This window comes from Delphinus delphis, chromosome 6 (assembly GCF_949987515.2).
Source record: "Delphinus delphis chromosome 6, mDelDel1.2, whole genome shotgun sequence".
NCBI lineage: Eukaryota > Metazoa > Chordata > Mammalia > Artiodactyla > Delphinidae > Delphinus > Delphinus delphis.
In genome coordinates, this window is record NC_082688.1 from 51096015 (window position 1) to 51111380 (window position 15366).

The window sequence follows — 15366 nt, forward strand, 5'->3', positions numbered from 1 at the left end:
ATTTACAACGATTCTTCCTACAGGTGCAAACAGCTGGGACATTTTCCTACAGGTGCAGACATCTTCCTACAGGTGCAAACAGCTGGGACATCATTATGTCCTCTGGTGTAGTTGTGTCCAAGCATTTGCATATTTACATACATGCTATTTTAGGTATTATGTTTCTTTTATTTCTCATTTATATAACAGCTGGGACATTTTATTGACTTCTAAAAATGAGAAAGTTGATGGGTTATAAAGGTGGCATTATAAAACATTTGTTACAGAGAAAGACAGTGTTGGATCTGACAGATTTGAGAACACTTATGTGAGAGGAAAACGATATAGATATTTGCTTGTTAGAGTTGCATTCGTTCTCCCATTCAACAAATGTTTAGAAAATATCTCCTGAGAATAAGGCACCAAAGAAGATGCAAAGAGGAATACACAGGAATCCTATCGCTAAAGGAGGCCCTGTCCTCAGCAAAGTCATAGTCTAGTGAGAGAGAGCACATATTTAGCAGGGGAGATAAAAATTTAGACAAGTAATTAGACTGTAACATAGAATATTATAAAAGCTTCTAAGAGAAATACAAACAACGTGCTTTGAAAATTCAGAGAAGGGGGCAGTTACTTCTGGCCAGGTTAGGGAAGGCTCGGTGCAAGTGCTGGCCTTTGAATTGGGCTTCCGTGGGAGTGGATTTATGGGGATGGGGAGTCTGCGTGTAAGAAGTCAAGAGTGGCACAGTGATTTCCACAGCTGGATTGCTCTTTGTCACTGCATAGGCTGATGAGGCTGGCTTGCTTTCCATACTTTCAGAAAGCAAATAGCTAAGCACCTTGACAGCCAGAGCAACAAATGCATGTCATAATAAGCAATTATTGATCAGGGAGACATTTTTATGGTGTTTTGGGAGTAACTGAATTATATGCACTGATGTGTTTGAATTTTAATTGTTTACCAGTTCACTGGGAGTAAAATATGGAGTAATAAAACAGATGATACCCCATTCCTTGATATCCCAGCTCTCCTTGAGCATGACCTTCCTTCAGAATTACCTTAATCACCCAGGATGAAAGACAAAGTCTAAGGGCTTTTATGTGCTGCTCAAAACACTCGTGAAATGTTTCACTGTCACTATGGGTAATACACCAAGAATAAATAGCATGTCAACAAGTTTAATTACTTCAGAGTTTTACTCTCCACCAAGACACCAAACACATTCTTAAGTTATTCTCTCTTTAGTTCATTAAAGAAAATTACAGAGAAAATAATGCTTATAGTATTTACCATCACCCAAAGGATGCCAGGAAACAGCAATACATACAAAATTGTCAAAATATGTGGAAATAAGATGAGATAAACAAGCAGCCGTGGCACCGTTCTATTCATTAGATTAACGGTCATTTGCAAAAGGCGTGAAGGGGAAAGTGCTATGATTTTTAGAGCAAGGACACAAAACTTTGTGCTATAGACATGAAAAAGATAAAACGAAATTCATTCAAGGCATCTTCCAGTCTAAGTAACAGAGGCAAACAGTTCAAGTCGGAAAATACAGTTCTCCCAAAAGGAGAACAGTACTTTGTGCTTCTGTGTAGTTTTAATCTTTCCCTACTAAGTTAAAATCTAAAACTTTCCTCTATCCTGCATGAGCGGCACTATTTGTCTGATTTCAAAGTCTCAATTATAGGATCTGAGTGGCACATGTCCTATAGAATTATGAGAGTGGGAGGGAACACAAGTGGCCATTACTCTACTCCTCTGCCCCCTAAGTGGGATTCAAAGCCATTATCACACATAGCAAGGACATAAAAGACTATTCCTAGGTATTATAGAGAAATGTAATATCAGCAAGGAGATAATTGAGGAATAAAAGAGCTAACTAAATCAGTGTTTGACTGTATGGTTATGGATGACAAAGACATGTCCATAGACCAAGGGGGGAAAGCAGAGGTGGGGGGGATGGTGGTGGTGGTGGGATGAATTGGGAGGTTGGGATTGACATATATACACTAATATGTATAAAATAGATAACTAATAAGAACCTGCTGTATAAAAAAAAAAAAAGACATCCATAGAAAGCAAAGCGGCTTCATTAAGCATGGTCCTCCAGAGGAAAGTAGTTTTTTCCCCTGTGACGCATTAAAATATATGAGATAGAGTTTGGGGTTCATTCCTCTGACATACTAAGATAAGTGCATTTTCTGAAGTCCTCAGAAAATCTTATTTCACTTGAAAGGAATATTTTGCATAGGTTGAATTGGAACTAGAATAGCCCTAAGGTATAATTCTTATGATTTTTCAAATCTTATCTTTATCCTATGAATACATACATTTTAGTGCCTAAGATGTGAAATCTATCCTGCACCATTGCATTAAAAGAAATCTTCAACAATACTGAGTTGTACCTTTTTTTATTTTTCCTTTGCTTATAATATCTTATTCATTGGTCTAATTTGGATTATTTGTCCACTGACAGGGACAGTTGGCATATAATTGAGCCATATTCTCTAATACTGTTTAATAAACATTATTAAGTAGTGGCAGATATTTACTGAATTATGGCCATAAGCCAAGAAATCTTATAAGTATTTTACATATGAGAATTTATTTGTTGCATGCAGTAGAACTGATGACCTAGGTATTATTCTAATTCTTATTATCTTGATAAGGAAATTGAGGCACAAAGAAGTAGACTCGTTTGCCTTAAGTCACACAGCTTGTAAGCTGTGGAGCCAGGACTTAAATCCATTCACTCCTGCTTCAGTGAGACCACCATCCTATAATAAACCGCAGCGAAGTATCAGCCCTTATGTTGAATGACTATTAAATGTACATACTATCCTAATTAATGCCAGGCATAATCCGAAACTGTCCATTGATTTGGAGGTAATTATAATTCATTCTTTTTAGACTGAAGTTCTGTGAGTTTTGACAAATGCATACAGTTGTGTAACCACTATTATAATCAAGATACAGAATGGTTCCACGCCCCACCCACCCCCCAAATTCCCCCAGGCCTCTTTGTGGTCAACCCCTTTCTCTACCCCCAGACCCTGGCAAGCCACTGATCTCTTTTCTGTCTCTAGAGCTTTTCCTTTTCCAGAATGTCATATCAATGGAATCATGCAGTTATCTTTTTATTTTTTTCCTGGCCTCTTTTACTTAGTATTGAATACTTGCTCTGTGCCACTGTGCATAACCCAGCACTTCGCCCCTCCCAAAGAGTTATAAACTGTATTTGGATCATTGCTAGTAGCTCTCCTACATTTCCGGCTTTACTTGTCTTCCATCTGATCTGCCTAATAAATCCTAACCTCATTTCACGTCCCTTTACCAGCTTGTTCAGTGGTTTCCTAATAGTGTGGGAAATCAAACAAAACAGGTGCATGTTTGTGTGGTTGAGTCTGCAGCATGTTTTCCAGGAGGCCTTTGAGTCATAAAAATGGGGAATACACATGTTGGTTTCTATAGTTATTATTTGACAGCGTATATCTGTTGCCTTTTTTGTGATGGTCTCACTTCTTTCTCCAGTGACAGTGCTAGACATCATATTAAACCCTTTCCATAGCAACACATTTCTTAAAATTGAAGTATAGTTGATTTACAATAGTGTGTTAGCTTCAAGTGCATAGCAAAGTGATTCAGTTATATATGTATATGTGTATATATACATATATATATGTTTTCAGAATATTTTCCATTATAGGTTATTATAAGATATTAAGTATAGTTCCCTGTGCTATGCAGTAAATCCTTGTTATTTATCTATTTTATTTTTTTTGAATTTTTGAATTTTTGATTTATTTTTTATACAGCAGGTTCTTATTAGTTATCTATTTTATACACATTAGTGTATATATGTCAATCCCAATGACTATACTACCCAAAGCAATCTGCAGATTCAATGCAATCCCTATCAAATTACCAGTGCAATTTTTACAGAACTAGAACAAAAAATCTTAAAATTTGTATGGAGACACAAAAGACCCCGAATAGCTAAAGCAGCCTTGAGGGAAAAAAATGGAGCTGGAGGAATCAGACTCCCTGACTCCAGACTATACCGCAAAGCTACAGTAATCAAGACAATATGGTACTGGCACAAAAACAGAAATATAGATCAATGGAACGGGATAGAAAGCCCGGAGATAAACCCACGCACCTATGGTCAACTAATCTATGACAAAGGAGGCAAGGATATACAATGGAGAAAAAAGTCTCTTCAATAAGTGGTGCCGGGAAAACTGGACAGCTACATGTAAAAGAATGAAATTATCCCTAACACCATACACAAAAATAAGCTTATCTATTTTATGTGTAGTAGTTTGTATCTGTTAATCCCATACTCCTAATTCATGACCCCCCCCCTTTCCGCTTTGGTAACCGTAACTTTGTTTTCTATGTCTGTGAGTCTGTTTCTGTTTTGTATAGATTCATTTGAATTATTTTTTAGAGTCTACATATAAGTGATATATAATATTTGCAACATTTTTTAAACACAAGTTTAATGGAGTGGGGACTGAGAATAGCAGCAAAGACTTTCGGTACATAAATCATTTATTTCTATTTTTTCTTAGCCGTGTCCTGCCTTTTTTATTCATTACTAAGAACATTGATTTGGAGATTAAATGTTTTCCTCTATTTTTATCTTCAAACGACCTTTATTCGCTGCGTCTGCCCTTCGCTAGATTTATTCCAGCCTCTTACACTAGGGTCATAGTTTAGCTTCAGCTTGGAGCCAAATGCCCCACAGCTGAAATGGCCGCACCGCTGAAGTGGCATTTTCCCAGGCCACTCCTGCCTTTAATAATGAGCCAGCCAGGAGGCAAGTTTGTATGTCATCACAACAGAGCCTTGTGTTAGGCCTGGTGCATAATTAGATGTGAAGAATTACAAATGGTCCTCTCTTTACAAGATCTTTCAGCACCATGTCTGCACTTAAGCCATTACTTTTATTTTAATCTAATGATTTTGCCTCTCTCTCTCTCTCCCTCTCCCTCCTTCCACACTCTCTCTTATTTAATAACAACAATGAAAGAAACCAAGGAAGTTCGGAGATTTGCGGCTTTAAAAAGACTGGATCCCGAAAAGATTTTCACAAGACGCTTCAGAAACAGATGTTTGAGTCAGAAACCTTGGAGTGCAGTGAACCCAGCTCTCAGGTATTTCCTATCAACAAACACGGTTGCCAGGTTACTGGACGTTCTTCCATGGCATGCTGTCGATCTTTTTTTAAACTAATAAAAAGGCTAGACTCATAGAATATTGGAATAGGAGGAATTCTACCATTTGAGTCAGTGATATTTTTTTTCAAACTTGTTTGTAGCTATAGACAGTGGTGTTCAAATGAAAATAGATAAAAGTGGAGGGGCTCTAACTGGGGAGGGGGGGAATTGGGCCCATCCCTATAATGATTCCTGCAGAGACTCAGAGGTGTCCCCAGGCCTAAGGCAGGCTGCAGCATGATTGGAAGCTCCACACTGAGGCAGACTGTCTATCACATACCAACTCTATAACCTCAGACAGGATAACTCAACTCTCTGGGCTTCAGTTTCCTCTCCTGGAAAACAAGGATGATAAAAGTACCCAACTCATGAAGTTGTTTGAGTATTAAATGCGTTAATGTGTGTAAAGCATTTAAGACAATGCCAGCTCACACTTTGCACCCTATAAAAGTTGGCTACTGCTGCTGCTGTTGTTATTATTATTATTACTATTACAGAGTAGTTACAGTTTAAAAGTCAGTGCTCTATACACCTGTGTTCATAGAGCATTATTCACAGTAGCCAAAAGGTGGAAACAGCCCAGTGTCCATGGGCAGATGAATGGATAAACTAAATGTGGCATATACATACAATAGAATACTATTCAGCCTTAAAAAGGGGGGAAATTCTGACACATACTACAACGTGGGGATGAACCTTGAAGACATTATGCTGAGTGAAATAAGCCAGTTACAAAAGAACCAATACTGTATGATTCCATTTATATGAGGTACCTAGAGTAGTCAGATTCATAGATATATAAAGGTAAAACGGTGGTTGCCAGGGGCTGGGGAGGGGTGGGAATGAGGAGTTATAGTTTAATGGGTATAGAGTTTCAGTTTTACAGAATGAAAAGAGTTCTGGAGACTGGTTGCACAACAATGTGAATGTGTGAATGCAATGAACATTACTGAGCTGTACATTAAAAAATGATGAAATGGTAAATTTTATGTTACATATATACTTGACACAATTTTAAAAAGATTCTAAAAACCAGTGCTCTGGTCCAATCTGTCCATTTTATAGGTAAGAAAAATAAAACAGAGAGGAAGAAATGTGTCCAAGTTTTCACAGGACTTCTTCTAAACCGGTATAGTTTTCAGCTTCCAGGTGCCCTCATAACACAAGCATCTCGCCATGCTGAATATGACTAGAGGTTTTAAATAATACCTATTTTTCAAACTACAGTCAGGCTGACTACTTATCTCTGCAGAGGAATCCGCCATCAATTCCAGTGCTGAACCTGGTGGGCTTACTGAGGAACGGGATATCTGTATGCTGTCCTCTGTGGGAAATTTCAGGGGTTTTTCATTGGTAATTTTGACTAAATTCAGCTTTCATCATGTAGGTGACCACCTAAATTGTTCCTTGTATCAGTCAGACAGAAGAAACACTAGGTATTTCCACAGAAGAAATTTAACATAGGGAAATGGTTAAACACATTTTGGAGGACTGCGAGAACCAAAAAGGAAAATTGAAGTCATACAGAAATTGTAACTACAAGAAACAGCGCGCCACCCTAAGCCTGGGGTCTATGGCAGTGGTTCTCAAACCTAAGCTTCATCAGAACCCCCTGAAGGGCTTGTCGGAGCACAGATGGCTGGGCCCCACTCCAGAGTTTCTGATTCACTGGGTCTGGAGTGGGGCTTGAGAATTTGCATTTCTTTTTTTTTTTTTTTTTTCGGTACATGGGCCTCTCACTGTTGTGGCCTCTCCCGCTGCGGAGCACAGGCTCCGGATGCGCAGCCTCAACAGCCATGGCTCATGGGTCCAGCTGCTCTGCGGCATGTGGGATCCTCCCAGACCGGGGCAGGAACCCGTGTCCCCTGCATCGGCAGGCGGACTCTCAACCACTGCGCCACCAGGAAAGCCCGAGAATTTGCATTTCTAAATAGCATTTCCCAGGAGTTGCTGATACTGCTGGTCCCAGGACCATGTTTGAGAACCATGGGTCTAGTGGGAGGAGCTTGGAGTTATCAGAACCTAGCAGCTCAGAAGAGGGGCCTCAGAGCTAGGACTCAAATATCTGAGGAGGGGGTGCAGCCTAGTCAATGGTGTCGTCAGAGGAGAGACCTCACAGGGGCTGGGAGTCTGGACTTAGACCTCCTGGGAGAAGGAATTGCCCAGTTGGTGCTGATACCTCCAAGGAAGGTAAGATGAGGGCTGTTCTGGAAGTGCCAGAGAAACAGAAGACTAGGACCAATGGCCACAACCAAGGTGAGAGAAACTGCAGGCAGAGAGGAAAGGGTCAGTCCCTTCTCCCTCCCCCAGCCATCCAGTCTCCCTGGAGTGCTCCCTGTTGGCAGAACCTAAAGGGAGAAGGAGCAAAGCAGAAATGTGATTTGCTGAGTTGCAGACCCAGCACCACAGAGCAGAGCAGAAAAGGGTAAATTCAAAAGGTGAGTGTCCAGCGCAGCCATAAAGCACACTCATCTCTTCAGCACACTAACACAGCACTCAAGTCATCGGCTGGGTTTCAGAGCCAAGTTATACAAGAGAGGTGTGGTTTTAAGTATCAGACTAATACTCATCATGGAGAGAGGCTCAGTCCAGCAACATCCTCCCTTTCGATCATTTGTTTTAAATTTATTTATTTTTGTCTGTGTTGGGTCTTCGTTGCTGCGCACGGGCTTTCTCCATTTGCGGTGAGCGGGAGCTACTCTTCGTTGCGGTGCGCGGCCTTCTCATTGCAGTGGCTTCTCTTGTTGTGGAGCACAGGCTCTAGGCGTGCGGGCTTCAGTAGTTGTGGCACGCGGGCTCAGTAGTTGGGCTCACGGGCTCTAGAGCGCAGGCTCAGTAGTTGTGGCACACGGGCTTAGTTACTCCGCGACATGTGGGATCTTCCCGGACCAGGGATCGAACCTGTGTCCCCTGCATTGGCAGGCAGATTCTTAACTGCTGCGCCACCAGGGAAGCCCTTTTCAATCATTTTTATGCACCTTATTGAGTGGAATTGCGAGGCCAAATGCCTGAATTTCATAAGTTAAATATATGTATGATGTGAATCCATGATACACATAATATTTCATAAAAATTATATTATATACAATATTGTATAATTTCCTTTTTTATTAACAAGACAATATACTATGATCATCTTTCTCTTCCAATGGCAGCACATTTTTCTGTTTTTTAACGGCTGCCTAATGTTCCACTGTATGAGAGTTCCAAGATCTCTTAACCTGAAAAGTTTCTTTTTGAGGGGGGCATTTAGGTTGTTTCTATTATTTTGTTGTTACAGAGTTCCAGAGATACTCTTGTCCTCATATCTTTGCTCACTTGTCCAGTTGTGGCCTTAGAATAAATTCTGAAGATAGATAAAGGCATCAGTAGCTATCTATCTATCTCTCTGTCTACATCTTTATATCCTTTTAAAGAGTGTTGGGAAATCCAATTCAGTTTCCCAAGCATCTTACAAATTTTGAGATGAACAAAAGTATTAATAATTAAAGTATTACCATGATTATTGTTAACACATTCAGTTTAGATAAAATTTACGATCTAGGAGAGTAACACTTTTATGAGGTAGACAGATGTCACCAAAAATATGTATTATGGAGATATTGTACAGTAGTATGTCCATGTAATAGTACTTTGAGAATAACATTTTACTGTAAATTTTACAGGTGTTTATAACAGATCCATCTATTATTCTTACAACATATTCTTGATTATGATTGTATGTTTTTTGCCAAGTCTGTAGTTAGGTATCCATTTCCCAATTTCCAGGACATTTATAGTGGAATGAAGTGGCCACTTTGTGACTGAAATAAGACAGTTTTTTTCAAACACACTGCAGCTGAGTGAATACTGCTGGAATAGCAAACAGTCGTTTTGTTTTTTTTTCCTGGTGTTTATTCCTGTAACTGTTACTACAGTCCTGTAGGAGAGTGTTCCCATGCCCACATCTCTGTCTTTGGAAACATACTATTCAGCTTTGGAGTTTATATAAAATTTAATTTGGAAGGCTTCTCACAGATAGTTTCATTTTCCAGTTTCGAAAGCCAAGCTCTGGAGTTGGGATTAGGATGAGGTCCCTTTATTCCCCAGGCCAGTCTCTGCTTTTTTTAAACACCTTATTCCAGTTCTGTTCTGGTTGAGCACAAGACATGAGTAGGGTTCATAAGAGGTTTGGCTCCCAATCTCCAGAAAAGAACATGCCCCAAACTAACAGCAATACAGAACTGTTTTCAAACTTTTCCTCAAGAACAGGTGTATCTACATCTGATGAGTTAATTACCTGCTTCCAGGCAGGAAGGATACATTTAATTTTAGGATACCCAGTCCAGGAAGCTATGATGTGATTCTTGTCAGAAATTCTTTGAGGTCCAACTCTGCAATCTCACATTGGAGCAGTCTTGAGACATTCCAGACCCTTTAGTTCTCATTTTAGACCCACGATCTCTCTCACCAAGACACGTCTTTTTTCACAGGCAGGCCCCTGCCACTTGAACGTGCTGTGCGATGTATCTGGGAAAGGCCCCATCACTGCCTGTGACTTTGACCTCCGCAGCCTGCAGCCTGATTTGCGGCTGAAAAACCTCGTGCAACAAGTGAGTGCCGAGGACTTTGAGAAGCAGAATGAGGAGGCCCGGAGGACCAATCGGCAGGCCGAGCTCTTTGCCCTTTACCCGTCAGTGGATGAGGTGGGTGTGACCATCTTTATGCTGGAGAATTTCAGTGAAGACACAGGGAGCCTCCAGGAAAATATTATTGTTTGTCATTACTGTATAGTAATGTCAGGATGCTTACTTCTGTGATTTCTGGGCTGTTCTTTTCACTAAGGCAAGCCTGTGTAACAGCAGAGCAAATTATTGATCAATCATACAGACGAGGTTCCTTAATAACAACTAGGATTTTCATAGCGCTTTACAAAACACTTTCACTGATACTGTCTCATTTAATCCTCAAAACATTCCAAGGGTCTACATGCAGTCAGCCCACTCAGCCAGTCAAACCATTGAGTTACTTGAAGGTGTGTTTTGCGGCTAATCTATCAATACATGTATTACTTAATCCTTGATGCTCGTTAGTGCTTTGTTAAGATTTTCTGTTTTTTGTTGGATGGTCTCTGTGAACAACCAGAGAGACCTGCTTTGAAAACATTCCAGTCGAAAATAATCATAGCCGTGTTCCCAATGCATAGAACACCCAGATCTTGATTGTCTACTCTGTATAGTGGAGCTGACCTGAAACAACTCGATTTAGGCTTTGCCTCTGGTCGCTCCTGGGGGCACTTTGGATGGGATGGCAGATGACCGTTATTCAGGCCCGTTCAGGCTCCTTTATAAGAGGCTCATAGTCTCCCGTTCTGCATGTCAGAATATCTTCATTTCTGCGTCTTGCCAGAAACGGATTACCACAATATATCTTTGCTGTCCAAATTTTATTAAAAGCTGAGTTGCAAGAAATAAGATTTAGGGAAATTTTGCATAAAAGATATGCCATCCTTCCATGCCTCTGTGTATTTGAAATGAGATCTTAGGATCAATCAAAACCATCAGGGAGCCTCATTCTCACACCTTGTGACTCCCCCACCCCTGTGAACTGTTTGCTTATCTGCCCTTCGATGAGCTTACTAGTGGTCAGCAAAAAAAGACAATAAGGGGAACAGCAGCTATTTGGTATGATATGTCCACTGTGCAAATATTATTGAGGATATTGACCTACTCATCATGCAGCACCTGCCTCAAAGAGGATCTAAAAAAAATGGTCCCTCAAGCCTTCAGACAAAGAAGAATTATGCTCCCACTGAGAAAACGTGTATGCTTAGAGATTGTCACATCTTGTAATCAGCTCCACAGAATTCGTTACCTGGAGTCAAATTTCTGTTCACCTCTACTAAATCTGGTGGCTTACTTATTGGTGTCCTGAATTTACTTCAGCTTTCTTTTTTTCTCATCCTTATTTTCCAACCACCTTGGTTTTCTCGTCTATTTATTTTATTTGCAGTGGCCTCAAATCCTTTTTTTTAATTGTCAGGGGCCTCGAATCCTCTTCTGAATGAGGCAGATTAAAAATAAATATGAATTATGTGGGCAGTGTTATCATCTCCATATTCAGATTACAAAGTAAGAATCAGAGAGGTTAAATAACTTGTTCAAGATACAGCAGGTAAATTGAATTATAGAATGGGGAATCCAAACCCATTAACTCCAAATTTTATGTTTAACTGTTTATTTATCTATATATGGCTACCTGGTATATTAGCACACCTAATGGAAATCCAAAGATGACATAAACAATCACATCTTGTAACTTTTCAGTTTCCATCTACAGCTTTAAAACTTCTTACCAAATTTGTCAAGAAATATTATATCTGACTGATATGACCTTCACTTGCATTCTTCTTCCTCCCAATTCCATGATGGAGGTGCCAAAAGGTAATAAAGATCCCAAATGGACACCAGTAGAGAGAAAACAGTTAAAGGGTGAGGAGAAGACTTCCAGTGAGACATCAGCTCATTAAAGTCTCCTTCATGAGATTAAATGGGAGGATATCCAGGCTTGATTACAAGGATGAATCATAGACTATTTTGAAGGAATTTTGTTTTATGGTCTTTAAACAATGCAGAAACTCAATTGAGACTAAAAGTTATGATCTAGCAGATGTCCTAATGGGGCCTGCCATACTAAGTGGAGAGGAATGCGTTGTGATTGTGTATAGGTTATTTGGAAATTGCTAAGTCTAAAATGTTAGAGGGCTTCTCTACCAGCCCTTTAATGTGTTGGAGTTGTACACACAGAAATTGCATCTGTTCTTGTAACTTGTACTTTCTCCAGAGAAAGTCCTGTAGAAAAAAGGGTAACTTTCTGGCCTACCATGAAATGATTACAAGTGCTGAATTTTTTGACACCACATTAGTGAAATTATTTTATATTATTATTACTTTATTTCCCGATGAAACAAAGTTGGAAGAGAGGTGAACTCTTACATCCAAATTATGACTGAGTATACAGGGGAGGCAAAAGTAGAATTCAACCACCAAGCTTCTATGCGGTGAGTTTTTTCCCTGATTCACTCTGATTCTGTAAAAGGCATCCTATGTGTTGATCAATAAGAAGGGTGCCACTATACTCCAAATCGTAGAGGAGTTTGCATTGGACTCTTTTGGTTGCAAGTAATGGGACCCAAGTAAAAACCAATTTTGGAAAAAAGGTAGGGACTTATTGGCTCACATAATGAAATCACAAGTAGGCAGATGTAGAGTTGGCCTCAGGATCCTTGGGTCAGCTGATGGAAGAGCAACATCTCTCATATTATCCCTTTCTCTCTTACGATCTCTCTCTCTCTCTCTCTCTCTCTCTCTCTCTCTCTGCCTTTCTCCCTCTCTCTCTTTCTCTCTCTCTCGTTGTAAATATCTATCTGTTTCCTCCCAGGAAGAGGAAAACGACGGATATCCAGTACAACTTCACATTTCCTCTTCTGCTTTATTGGCAATTCATTCTCATTTCAGATAACCGTAAAGGTGCAAGAAATTCATATAGATTAGAGTTAGGAAACATATGAATATGTAGACTTTGTTTGGAACCTGAATTAACAAACTAACTGTAAAAAAAAAACTGAGACAGCTGGGGAAGTTTGGAACTGACTACGTATTTCGTGACAATAGGAAATTATTTTTAATTTTTAAAAAGTAATAATAGTATTATGGTACGTGTTTTTAAAAAGTCCTTATCTTTGAGAGATCTGTACTGAAATATTCACAGATGAAAATATATGATAGGTGGGGCCTTGATTCTAAGCTTCCAACACCGAATGGGGTAGTAAGGTAGTAAGAGGGAGTATAGATGAAACCAAGTTGCCCATGAGTCGAAATTGTTAAAGCTAGGTGATAGGTAAATGTGGTTTGTTACATTCTTCTCTCTACCTTTGTATATGTTTACAATTTTCCAAGTGAAAAGCTTTTTAAAAAGGATCCCAAAGTTCTGAATCCAGACCAAAGGGAGTCTTGGAAACCCAGGAATGTCTTTACGGTGAGGTTGTTTTCCAATAAGGGGCCCCTTCCCTTTCAGATGTGTCTGTTCTGATCACCCTGAAAATTCTGTTCTGATGCCTACACTGAGCTGAAGTCTCTCAACTTCAGCTCAGTGTAGGCATCAGAACAGAATTTTAAAATTCTTCTGGTTGTTGTGGGGTATTTGGGATATCATTTATAGCCCAGGAAAATACAATTAGACATGGCTCTATTTGTTGTACCCTTGTGAGCTGCAGACCACTCATCAGAGTTTGTATAGCTTACTACAAGAGCAAGAATTAAAGTTCTCAAGGAAACTGGCACTGTTGATCTTTGCATGCATGACTATACTTAAGATACTGTGATAGTTCACATTTGAATGTTAAAAGTTACAACAGGAACTTGATACTTCCCTTTAAGTCCCTTGGTCCCTATGTAGTAAAATAGACGTATCTCTTAAATTTGTCATTACTAAGCTTCTCTATACTTAGAACTTTAGCAAGTTCTAGCTGGACATGTCTATTTAGAACCTACAAATTCAACCCCAGATCTCTGTCATCTGTTTAAGAAAACAGTAAACCGAGAAAGACACTGTATTATAGTTTTAATGGTTTATAGCCTCAGGTGAACTGTTCTGACTCAGATCTCAAATCTGAAACTCACATATTTACTAGTAAAGCCTTTGGCAGGAGAAATATTCTGTGTCCTTAGAACCGGCCAAAAAAAAAAGTCAACAATAGGTGTAAGATTTTGCATTGCCATCTGGTGGATGTTACTAAGCCACATCCATGTTCACATTTCCTTCCTTCCTCCCTCGGTCTCTTTGTCTTAAATGCTTGGCTTTCTGAAAGGAGAAAATGTTTGCTGTAAATGCTGACTTTGAAGCATAGGGGTTGGATAATAAACTGTCTTGTAAAAGTCAATGTGTTATTCTGCAATTAGAAATAAAGCAAATGCAAGCTGTCTTGCATGGTGGCTAGCAGCCTTCCCTTCCCGGAGTTAACTTCAACTGGAACTCTTCATGGGAATTCACTACTGATTTCTTTTACAATGTGATTAACAATAGGAGGATGCTGTGGAAATACGTCCGGTACCAGACTGTCCTAAGGAACATCTGGGCAACAGAATATTGGTCAAGTTGCTGACCCTGAAGTAAGTATGAGCAGACACTAATCACTACATTGAGGTGTGTCTTGCCTTTCAAATACAGACTGTGTCTTTACCCTCAGAGCTTGAATCGGGGAGGACCCCCAACACACTTTTAACAGTGCCCTGTGAGGTAGTAGAAAGAGCAGAGTTTGAAGTCAGCTAGTCTCAGATTCTAATCCTGCCAAGCCTTTGACAGTCATTCTTCTATGACAGGGAAGGCAAAACACTAAGGTTAGGCACGTAGGTAATTAATTGAGTGAAGTGGCCTACATTAAGAAAATTAACAGTAAAAGTCACCGGCGTGCTGGAGTCCACTCTAACTCCTGAGAGCTGATTGCATACTTCTCTTCCCAACTCTTTATTCAGTGAAGTCACGTTGGTAGCTTGAAATTGGCCATGGTGAAATGGTGGGAATATTTACAACACTGAACTCAGAAAATGCTACAAATTAGAGCCTTTTTTTTTTTTTTTTTTAGAGGCTTGTTTGTTAAACATTTACCAGCACACCACTGTTAAAACACAATGAAAAATGCAACTAAAATTCAGTCTCAGTGCCAGTGGACAATATAGAGTAGTGGGGACTGCAGCAAACTATCTCAACGGGGCACCCACTACTAGCTAGGGCCAATTCTTGCCATCCAAGTAAACAAGCCCATTTTGGTCAATTGTCTGATTTTTTCTTTAAGAGAAGCTAGAAATCCAGATTTTTCTGCATAATTTCCTGACTTCTTAACTATTTTCTCATTTCCTTCTTAAGTACCACACATTTCCAAAAGAACATGTCTGAAATCTGGATTCATCTCATGGGCCGCATTTGCTTTAAAGCAATTGTTTCCATATTTTTGGATTGTATTTAGAAGTCACACATCCTCTGCATGTGTGTATTCATTTTGTACTTGTTTATTAAATATTATATATATTATAAAACATACATAAATGAGGCATTTTGAAGGATGAACTCAATAAATAAAAATAAATGATAGTATTTTCTTCCTGCATGCCAGTGGGTTGTCTT

General features: G+C 39.5%; 1 protein-coding gene across 4 annotated transcripts in view; it reads left to right on the plus strand.

The window, feature by feature from the left end:
- DOCK8 (dedicator of cytokinesis 8) overlaps positions 1–15366 on the plus strand; it is a 219939-nt gene that overhangs the window by 78906 nt on the left and 125667 nt on the right. For all 4 annotated transcript variants that reach the window (XM_060014659.1, XM_060014663.2, XM_060014660.1 and 1 more), the window contains 3 exons: positions 5019–5142; positions 9678–9890; positions 14269–14354. In XM_060014659.1, coding sequence (XP_059870642.1) covers positions 5019–5142; positions 9678–9890; positions 14269–14354 — 423 coding nt within the window. The remainder of the gene's footprint in view (positions 1–5018; positions 5143–9677; positions 9891–14268; positions 14355–15366) is intronic.